Below are 10,504 nucleotides of genomic sequence, written 5' to 3'. Positions count from 1 at the left end.
TGCTTAACGTGGGGGTAGGAAAGATGCCTTGATGGTGTTGACTACTTCTCAGCCTCCACTCTCTTTAGAGTTTCTTTCCTTGAGTGTAAAGTTTTTTCTTTCTTTCTTTCTTTACAAAAAGTATGATTTTTTGTAGTTCGCAATACCAATGTTGTTAGTACTGCATATCAAAGTCCCTATACTGCATCTGTGACACTGTTTGTGAACGTAATCCACTGGCAAAAGAGAGACAAGTAAATAATGGGGTTCATTTGGTTTTTTCTCGCTCTCTCTCTCTCTCTCTCTCTCATATAACAAGAATAGTCATTAAAATGTCGACCTCACAACCGTCTACTGAGCTTAGCGCTCTGTCTAAGTAAAAGGTGCCTATATCAGTCCAACTCAGAAAGTAACTATATTAAATCCATCATAAGACATGAAGCATCATTCATAAAACACCAATCCATCTTAACTCGTTAAACGTTCATCAACCTCATTTCTATGTTCATAATCCAACACCCCTTTATTGATCCGTCAACACAACTCATCTCAAATCTCAAAGACCTCAGTCAGATCCCCCCATTCGCCCCGTTCCCTACACTCCCAATACCCATCCTTGCCTCCCTTGAGCCTCCAAATCTCTTCGTCACCCAATGCCGCCGCTTCGGCAGCTCCGGCCTTGCTGAACCAACGCGGCTTCCACTCTTGACCGTGTTCTTCTAGAACCTTTCTTCTAGCTCTCTGGCGCTCTTCAAGACGCGCCTTCAGCGCTTCGGCTTTGTCTACATCGCCGTCTTCAAGGGCACGTTGATCGGGTCGGAGTCGTGAGTCGGTGGGTGGAATATGGCCTTCTTCAATAGCTGTGACCTGATTGAGAGCGGCGGCGAAGGTGGTGAGGCCATAGTGTTTCTCGGCTTTATCAACCAAGCTACCTACTTTCCAGATAGTCTTGCCGGTCGGCTGTCCGTTGGATGTGAGCTGAAGGTCGGTTGTCCATTTGCCGGTTGCACCACTCGGGAGAATGGAGCCAGTGTTATCGAATGTTTGAACCAAGACTTCTTCTGAGCGGCCGGCAAACATGCCGCCAGCTTTGAATGTGCAAACAGCTTTTGCGCCCGTAGTTTCCGAGACAATGGTCATTGTACCAGAGGGCTCAAGATACTTTTCACCTGCAATGACATTGCGCAGATAAGATGTTGCCAGGGTCCAGGAGTAGTGCTCACCGGAAGCATGCAAGAAGATGCGGACACGACCGTCGGTGTTGATCTCGGCACTCTTACCCCAGAACTTCTGCATTGGGGTTGGGGATTGGATAAACGTCCATTCTTGTGCCTCGGCTTGGCAAGCCATGCGTACGGGACGGTGAAGGACCTTTTCTGCAAAGAAGCGGAACCCCTTGTCTTCGCGAACGAGTTCGTACGTTTCACCAAGCATAGGGTTGAACGGCTTGCGGATTGCGCGATCCTTGACACGGGTGTTGCTGAAGGCTGAGATTGCAAAAGCGGCCATGTAGACAAGACGCTCGCCCGTTTCTGAGGGAGCCGCTACGGCGGCATCTAGCAGCTCACTATACTCGAGCTGTTCGGCTAGTCGTTGCAATGCCGAAGTGGGCTCGTTAGCAGATACCGGCATAGCAATGGTTGATAAATCTTTGCCAACATTCTTTCTGAAGAATGCAATCAGACTTGGGGGCTGGACTTTAGGCGCAGGGACAGTGGCTCGACGGTTGACCGGATCGAGAGGTAGAGGCTTTAGAGATTCGGGCTTTGTAGGGAAAAGTGCTGGTGTCATCTCAAGCGACATTCGTGGGCGATCTCTTGTTTCCTCGCTTCCGTTTTCAGATGACGACTCAGATTCTCCGTCCGAGTCCTCATTTGGAGCTTGTCCACGCTCATGCTCATTGTCGCCACTATCACGCCGAATAGTAAGCAATTGCGACTTGCTGCCGCCGCCATCGGTAGCATCGAAGAACTCGTCAACAGATTCTACAGTTGATTCGAAGCTGTTGCGTGATGGCACAGCAGAGAGTGGTGGTGGTTGTGCTAACGCTCGGCGTTGCTTGCTTTCGCTAATGAGATTGGCAAAGTCTGCGACAACGGAATCCAGGTCTTTCAGCAGAGCCATGCAGTTGCCATGCAAAAGTTCTTCCATCGGGGAACTTGCACCCTGGCCATTCTGGGCTGGCACTGCAAGCGTGCCATTTGCTGAGATGTTTGCGGGCAGGGGAGGCAGGGGAGGGACTGCTCCGGACGAGCCACTCTTGTTGGATAGCCCTGAAGGGCTCTGGGCAGCCGAACTACTTGGCTTGCGCTTCCAAAAGGAAGACTTTTGGGGTGCCTTTTGTTCAGGGAAATAGTCGCTGGGTTCTGTTTCGGATGGTGCAGGCGATGCAGTTTCGTTTGTCCTTGTAACAGCCAACGTAGTGCTTGTAGCGGACTTGGGTTCGGTTTGCTGGACCAATCTTCGCACTGCGTCTCTTGTACCAGAAACTCGCCCCATCAATGCCTCGACCCTAGCCCATTCGTTCTCTTCAATCGCACTTGAGGCTTGTGGGAAGCTCTGAAATGTTCCCTCTTGTATTTGTAGGGTCGGCGAGGCCACTGCTCCCCTGTCTGCTGCTGTTCTCGATGCACGATCAAGCGCGTTTTTCCACATTTGAAAATCCTTTTCATTGAGGGCGCGCAACTGCCAGATCTCCGCTCCTGAATCTACAGAGATTTCCCTTGTTTCCTCGTTTGCGCCGACGGCGGCTAGCGACAGGGGGATGGCGCCGCGCAGAGCGGAGGAATGGTCGTTGCGGTAATACGACAGTGTTGACGAGGTAAGGTCCAAAGAAAAGAAGCGCTTCGCATAACCCTGATTCCTCTTCCTTCGCTTCTTCTGCAATACGCCGGTGAGAAAAGACGAGCCAGATAGACTGCCTTGTTTCTGGCCGTATTGCGACTTTGGTCGATCTCCAGATGTTTGAGCTAAGGACTCAGATGATTCGGCGGGGTTGATAGAAGGTGATGACTTGGCGAGACTGGTTGTGCTTACTCCAGCCATTGCCTGGGCATAGTGCATGTGGTGACCCGATTTTGGAGCGGCATTGGTTGGATATGTCATGAGAACAAATGTGGCCGTCTTGGACACTGTCTTCGAAAAGGTGTTGTCGAAGACAAGGCCATACATGCCGCCCTCGCCGGGGGGTATGTCGTAAGTGCCCATGGAGACGGTATCGGCCTCACATTTGCCATGCCAGTGTACCTGCTTCAGACCGATTGCTGACAGCTTTTCCAGGACGACGGTTCGGTCGTTTCTCGACGTCGAGGCTCCGCGCCCGCGCGTTACGGGTGGCTCGAGGGAGGGGGTGCCTGGTCCGGCCTCGAAGGTGGCCGTGGAAGGCAGGTGGGGAGCTGAGCCCGTCGCATTTCCGGGATGCTTGAAGATGCCGAAATTGAGAGACTTTTTGTGTGGTTGGACACTCCATGATATGGTGTGACCCGAGGAAACATTGACCCACCTTACAAGGTAAGACTGGCAGGAATCAGCAAGGGCAGCAGGGGTAGTAGACGGAAGGTGGGAGACGTACCTTGCTATGGACTTCAATGTTCTCCATTCCGGCCATGGTGGGCGGGTACGACTCTGGTTCGCTGGTACTCTGGTAGCCGGTGTATTAGGGTTGTGGTGTCCCAGGGTTTGCAAAAGCAAGCTGTACGCGGGGGGGCTGGCGTCAGATATACGTTTGCTGTCAATGCACGGCGGTCAAGCGAACGCAGGATCTGAATAGGCTGGAGATGGGGGCGTCTCAGTGGGCGGGCATTTCGGACGGCGGAACAGGCAGGGTCGGGGGTGCTGTCGGACTTAGAGGATGGGCGACAAGAGGCAGTGTGGTGAAGGTTGAGTCGGAATGCGGGACTGCAGCGAGGCCGAGTCTTGTGTGGATGCAGCCAGCGGCTTTGTGGCTGCTTGTGCGTGTCCTGTCGCGATGCTGAGGCGCAGATGTCTACACCGACCAGGTATACCCCGTAGAGCAGGCGTGCAACAGCAATGGTTTGGCGCGTGACAGGCGGCAATGTTCTCAAACTACGGGGATAGTAGACATACTTGACATACTTTACATGTGCCTGGTAGTAGTATGCGGCGGCTGGGAGCACGGCCAGCGAACCGGGGTGTGCATTGGTCCAGCCGCCGCATCAGCCTTATTGCGCCACTGTCAGCCACCACAATTATTCCATGCTTTCCTCTTCGCATGACGCACTGCCTGCTCGGCCGGCCCAAGTAATCCGCTGTCGACCTGCCGCTACATCCGGCTCGCCTGTCCTCGTGGCTTGATAAGCTTACCAACCGCTCCGTCTTTGTACGCTGCTCTTCCCCTTCTCGACGCCTCTTTGATTGTCATCTCAAACATGTCTCACCCCGACTCTGTCCCGGCGCCGGGTCACGTGAGCTTCGGCTTCCGTCCCCCTCCGACTTCGGGAACCTCATTTATGTCGTGCTCCAGACCTGCAGACACCACCAAGTCCTGTCGAATCTCTATACAAGCCGTCGCGTCGTCGCGTTTCACACACTATTCCCTTTGCGACGCGGACCATCTGGATCCTCGTCCACTTCTGGTCTAGCACTGCCTACCACGCCCTCGCCCGGAGCCTCTTATTAGTGCACCGCGTACCCTTGCTCCCATAATTCTTCCGTAACTATGTCAAAGTAGTGCTACCATGCACTTTATACTCCAAATGTGGGGTAATGCCATATAGCCCTCAATTTCCATTCAATCTACCTCGTTAGTGCTAGTCAAGATCATCATCCCGTTCCGTCTCCCCGAATAATTGTCCCCATCGCATTTATTAACATGCCGTCCGCTGCTAATTCCAGGATGTAACCACTTCTCTCACCTTGCCATATTGCTTACGGCTGTTTGCCAACATGGTTAAATCAATCGCTCTTGCCTTGTCTTTGGCAACCACTAGTCTCGCTGCATCCGAAGCACAAGCGTCCTCTTGGTCCGGATGGAAGAACGTCAAACACCTTTTCGTCTTCGGTGATTCCTACACTCAGACTGGCTTCAATGTAAACGGCACCCAACCAAGCCCATCTAATCCTCTCGGCAACCCGCCATATCCTGGCTGGACATCTTCAAACGGTCCCAACTGGGTCGGATTTCTTACTACCACCTACAATGCCAGCACTCTGCTGACTTACAACATGGCTTACGGCGGAGCCACCGTATCTTCGGACCTCGTCGCCCCGTATACGCCGACCGTAGTCAGCATGAAGGAACAGGTCCAGTCCCAATTCCTGCCGACGTATGGCTCCCATCCCGACTTTGCTCCCTGGACATCCGACTCGTCACTCTTTGCCTTCTTCATCGGCATCAACGACGTAGGAACCAGCTGGTGGCGGGACAACTCTAGTGCTCTCTGGGACACCATCTTCACAGTGTATGAGAAGCAGCTAACCGACATCTACGCTACTGGAGGCCGCAATTTCCTCTTCCTCAACGTCCCACCTGTCAATCTCGCACCCTTGACCACGCAGCAAAACGATGGTGGATATGCAGTAGAGCACGAGGGCAAGGCGATTGAGGATTGGAACAAGAGAATTACCAACATGGTATCTGGCTTCCAAGCAAAGAACACAGGCACCACTGCATTTGTGTACGATACGTGGGCACTATACAACAGCGTCATCAAGAACCCTGCGAGCTACAAGCAGACTGCCGACTTGAAAAATGTTACTGGCTACTGCAATGCGTACAAAAAGTAAGTCTTGTAATTCGCAGCCTACATACTGCGGGCCATGTTAGCTAACGAGTGAATAGTGGCACACCGACCTGGTATACCAAGGATCCTAGCTGCCAGTACCCTGTCAACGAGTACCTATGGCTCAACGAGCTGCACCCTACTTTTTCAATCAACAATGCCACAGCAGCTTCCATTGTTGAATTGCTTTCCAAGTAAGCATTGCCTGGAATGAGGTGCAGTATTCTGGTCTTCCAGATCATGGTAGCCATTTTGGTCTACAACCGTTGTACATACTTGATTATCAAAAAATAGAACCCATCGCGAAGTGAACCTGTGCAATGAGCTATGTTCTAGAGTAAGATAAGTGGGGTGGCGCAAACGTATAGTATACAGTCATGAAATAGAGAAATAGAATCCAAATCCCGCGCCATTGTCTTCTCATGTCATGTCTGCAAGGATCACATTACACTCGCTCACTCACCCAGATGGCGCCTCTACACCCACCCCTTATAACCTCGGTCAGAAGTTCGTATGGCTTTGCGTTCTTGGCATCGTTCTCAACGGCGTGATCCAAATGCTCCAGTTCCTCATCTCTTATCCGTCTCAACTCAACTACCAACTTATCCAACTCGGGGCCTAAGCTCTGTCCCCTCTCCTCACACTTCTTAGCCCAGTCCAGCAGTACCCGCACCTGCTCATTGTAGTGCGTCCCAATCTCCGTCTCGACAGCCTCTGTACACGCCATGGCTGCCTCGCGCCCCATGACGGCCGTCGACCAGCCCAGAATGCTCGCTGCCGCCGTCCAGATGGGAGTCATGGCCGTCGGGCGTATACGGTGCTTGGAGATGACGTTGTTGAAGTATTTGTAGTGCCCTGCTTCCTGGTCGTACATGTGCTTCATGAGTGGGCGCAAGTGGGGATGTGACCGTGTGATGACTGGCGACTGGGCAGCATAGATGAGGATGGCGGCGAGCTCACCCGTCTGGTTCACTCGCAATGCCGAAGATAGAAATTCCCGCTGTTCGGGTGTAAGCGGCCGTATTGGCTTGCCATCTTTTGTTGTTTGTGGCGAGGGCGGCGTGGACGCTGTGCTGGAGAATCGCACGGTCTGGCGTGGTGCGCAAGTGGCTGTACTGGGGGCAAGAAAATCGAGGACTGGGTATTGCAGGCTGCGGCAGATGCTGCGTGATATTGTTCGTGATGAGTGGACTGCAAAAGACATGACGTGTATTCCCGACTATTGTACAATAATATGAATGAAAAAAGAAATAGGAAATTGTTCTTGGAAAATGTGAATGCAATGAACAGAAGAATAGGAAGACGGCCTATGATGCGCTCACTGCACGCAACCAGTGATCCACTCGGAGGACGCGGCGTGGTCCGAGCGCTGGGAGCGTTTCCCCAACCTTTGGACTTCCCACGTTCCTGTTTCCTCCTCTTTCCCCCTTAAGCGCGCCCAAATCTCCTCCCGACATCCTCAGCGACCCCCCCGTTATCGCCGCTACTGTCGCTGCAACAGGCCAGAAATCTACCGCAAAACTTTTTCCCATTCACCTCCACAATGTCGGCCGATGATATCGACGATGAGCTCTTCGCCCTCGCGGGTGGTGACGAAGACGCAGACGTAGAAGAAGGCGAGGCGTGAGTACTCCTCTCTCACCCATCACCACTCATCCATCTCTCGCCACTCCTTCCCATCGCTTCCTCCCATACTCTTCCGTTCAACCCTCCACCGACCGTTTCAACCCCTTACCGCACCATGGCGCTGACTCGACCCAGTTCGTCGCCTGCAGCCTCATCGCCAAACTCGCTGGGATCAGATGCCATGGACGAATCCGACTCGGATCGCGATGATGACGAGCCCGCGCACGCGGCCGACGTGCCCTACCCCCTCGAGGGCAAATACATCGACGAGGCAGACAAGCGGCAGATCATGGGCATGTCGCAGTTGGAGCGAGAGGAGATTCTGGGCCAACGCGCTGAGGAGATGAGCAATGCCAACTTCAAGGCAGAGCTCGCAAGGCGTGCTGCCAACGTACAAAACGACCGAAAGCGCAAGGCCGATTCAGAAGACCCTGACGATACTATGCGCAAAAGCAGCCGCCCCAAAGTGCAGCCCCGTAAGAACGAGAAACTTGAGGCATACAAGCGCGAACGAGAGCAGCGAGGCCAGCAAAGACAGCGACACGATGACCGGCGTGGTGACCGTAGGCGCTCCAGCTCTGGCGATCGCGACGGTGGCTCAGATCTTGACGCTGATGGCGAGAGCGATGTTGAGTGGGACGACAGAGTACCAGACAAGGTTCGCGAGGATGTGCCTGCAACCCTACGTGACTTTGAATCGGTGCGCGTCGGTAGAGGCTTCTTCTCGGAAGTATGCTTCCACCCAGGTTTCGAAGAGGCCTTGACAGGCGCTTTTGGGCGTGTGGGTGTTGGTCAGGATGCCCAACGTCGCACTCTCTACAAGATGGCGCAAATCAAAGGTAGGCATGCTGACAACTGCATCATGAATACAACTAACTCATTCCCTAGGCTTCTCCGTGGGTAAGCCCTATGTTTTCGAAGGCAAGGATGGCAAACGCATCGCGACAGATCAATACGTCATTGCGCAACATGGGTCAGTGAAGAAGGACTACCAGTTCCAATTCATGTCGAACCAGCGCTTTACCGAGAGCGATCTTGATATCTATCGCCAATCCCTTGCCGAGACAAACTCCAAGGTGCCATCCCAGTCTTTCCTTAAGCGGAAGTATGACGACCTCAAGGCGCTTCAGAACCACTACTGGACCGACGCCGACATCAGCGCGCGTATCGCCAAATCCAAGAAATACGCCCATCTTCTACAACGCTCATCTTCTGACGCTCAGCCTAAGATTGCAACCCAATCCGAGGCAGCTGCTGCGCGTGTTGCGGAGCTCAACCGCAAGAACCGTATCTTAGAGGCTGAGCGCGTGCGCAAGGCCCAGCTCGAGCAACAGCGACAAAAGAAGATCGATCAAAAGAAAGAGGCTGCTCGTCGTAAAGCAGAAGAGGAGGCGAAGAAGGCACAGGAGGAAGAGGCCCAGAAGAAGAAGGCCCTAGATGTCGACGCCCTCTTCGACGGCGACGGTAGTTCCAGGGCAAGCACGCCCAACCCTCAACAGCCGAAGAAGAAGACCGAGCGGAAAGGCCTACCGACATTCAGGAAGCCCAAGATGGACGATGATATTATTGCAAGCATGGACATTGGCGTTGACATCGAGATTTGAGCCGTTTTCTGTTTTTCCAGCTGAGTTGCGACCAGTGCAAGTTCTGGATTGGTGTTCGTCCTTTTGCCTATCGTTTCTGGCTAATCGGGTCTGTTTCGCGACTGCACATCCCCTTTTGACTTTTAGTTTTTTGTTTCCGCTCGGCTCTAGTTTTCTGTGCACCATTTTAGTTAGGCACAAAAGTCGATTAGTTACTCTGGCATGGAAGGAGGGAGCATAGCGATGGTGTTCATATACATAGCAGGGAGAGCAAGACGTGACATATCATCCTTGCTACATTTTTCTTTTCTTTTTATACCCAGGAATGTCGTCATGGGAGGGGCGGGGTGGGGTGCAGAGATTGTTACATCCATGTACGATACATATGCTCGGAGCAAATGAAAAACGTTTGCTATGAACATACAAAAATGGAGGATATTTGCATATCTTCTTGTCAATCCACATCAACAATGAGATATGATTTTTTTCAAAAAAAAAAAAGGAGAGATATTGTTCTGCTAATGTTAGTCCAGCACCAAAGCCTACTGAAAATACAGGACATGGCCTCAACCCTCCAGCTCCAAGTCGACGCTATACAGCAATTAGGCAGCCCATCTGAGGGACAAAAGACAAAAGTGAAAATGAAGAATCAGATCAAACAAGACCCTTGAAAATATCTAATCTCAATCCACCATCTAACCAATCAACCAACAGACAAGCCTTGCACAGCACTCTAACCCGCATAAACCACTCACTCATCCCGTGCTCATTATCCCTTGTAAGAAAAATCCAGTTACCTACCATCCCTATCCCACCAACCCCTTACACATCACCACACCAAGCAAACAAACAAACAAAGGGAAAAAAAGAATTTCATTCACACATCTCACCACCCCCAACCTAATCCCACGCCTCAAGTCTTGGTACTCGAATTTCTCCCCCTCGTCCAAGACCGCATTGCCTTTGTTGTTTCTACTCTCATACGTAATCACGACGCGCATTAGATAGTAGAGACAGGAACGATACTTTCATACACCGGAAACAGACATTTTTTATTTCTTACAATGATACAATTAACTAAACCCCCCCCCCCCCCCCTACACACACACTCGCTCTATTATTTCCGCTTTCGCCGCGGAGAATACACAAACAATATCCAATCTTACTCATCCTTCACCCATCCCTGTCACTGCCGTTTGCAGCCTCCCACCGCCACCACCACCATTGTTGCATGGAATAGCATTCTGCGCCGCATACTTACGCAATGGATGCGGCACTGCTTTCTTCTCCTGAGGGCGCCGTGTGTCTTCGCTGGGGCGCGGACTCGCTTCGGGGATGGATTCTAAGAGCGGGAAGTGGCGGTGGAGCGAGCTCAGAAAGGAGTTGCCGTCTTGGTGGAGGATGTGGGTGGATACTATGGGGCCTAGTTCGCTGTCGTTGGGGGGATGAGGGGGGTTGTTGGTGTGGAGGCGTAGGCGGCGGGTGCAGCAGAGGGCTGTGAGGAGGCCGCTGTTGAGGAGGGGGGTTTGTTTAGTTTTTGGTGATTGAGGTGTTTGTTTTGGGGGGGTTTGGAGA

At 52.4% G+C, this 10,504-nt stretch overlaps 4 protein-coding genes across 4 annotated transcripts; 2 read left to right on the top strand and 2 right to left on the bottom strand.

The window, feature by feature from the left end:
- Positions 1–528: 528 nt before the first annotated feature.
- Positions 529–3,586, bottom strand: COCMIDRAFT_5003 (uncharacterized protein; the record flags this gene model as incomplete). Its single annotated transcript, XM_007689416.1, has 2 exons — positions 529–3,495; positions 3,551–3,586. 2 exons carry the CDS (start codon positions 3,584–3,586, stop codon positions 529–531), a joined length of 3,003 nt encoding a protein of 1,000 aa, XP_007687606.1.
- A 1,298-nt stretch (positions 3,587–4,884) lies between these two features.
- On the top strand, positions 4,885–5,918 carry COCMIDRAFT_36470 (carbohydrate esterase family 16 protein; the record flags this gene model as incomplete). The annotated part of the gene is made up of 2 exons (XM_007689438.1): positions 4,885–5,720; positions 5,780–5,918. 2 exons carry the CDS (start codon positions 4,885–4,887, stop codon positions 5,916–5,918), a joined length of 975 nt encoding a protein of 324 aa, XP_007687628.1.
- Positions 5,919–6,165: 247 nt separating this feature from the next.
- COCMIDRAFT_36469 (uncharacterized protein) lies at positions 6,166–6,924 on the bottom strand (the record flags this gene model as incomplete). The annotated part of the gene is made up of 1 exon (XM_007689437.1): positions 6,166–6,924. The coding sequence occupies one exon, from the start codon at positions 6,922–6,924 to the stop codon at positions 6,166–6,168; it is 759 nt and encodes a 252-aa protein (XP_007687627.1).
- Positions 6,925–7,263: 339 nt separating this feature from the next.
- COCMIDRAFT_94385 (uncharacterized protein) lies at positions 7,264–8,950 on the top strand (the record flags this gene model as incomplete). The annotated part of the gene is made up of 3 exons (XM_007689456.1): positions 7,264–7,343; positions 7,482–8,185; positions 8,235–8,950. 3 exons carry the CDS (start codon positions 7,264–7,266, stop codon positions 8,948–8,950), a joined length of 1,500 nt encoding a protein of 499 aa, XP_007687646.1.
- Between the last annotated feature and the right edge of the window lie 1,554 nt (positions 8,951–10,504).

The sequence above is a fragment of the Bipolaris oryzae genome (genome assembly GCF_000523455.1).
Source record: "Bipolaris oryzae ATCC 44560 unplaced genomic scaffold scaffold_58, whole genome shotgun sequence".
Lineage (NCBI taxonomy): Eukaryota > Fungi > Ascomycota > Dothideomycetes > Pleosporales > Pleosporaceae > Bipolaris > Bipolaris oryzae.
Note: the sequence above shows the minus strand (reverse complement) of the source record. Positions and strands in the feature narration are given on the sequence as shown.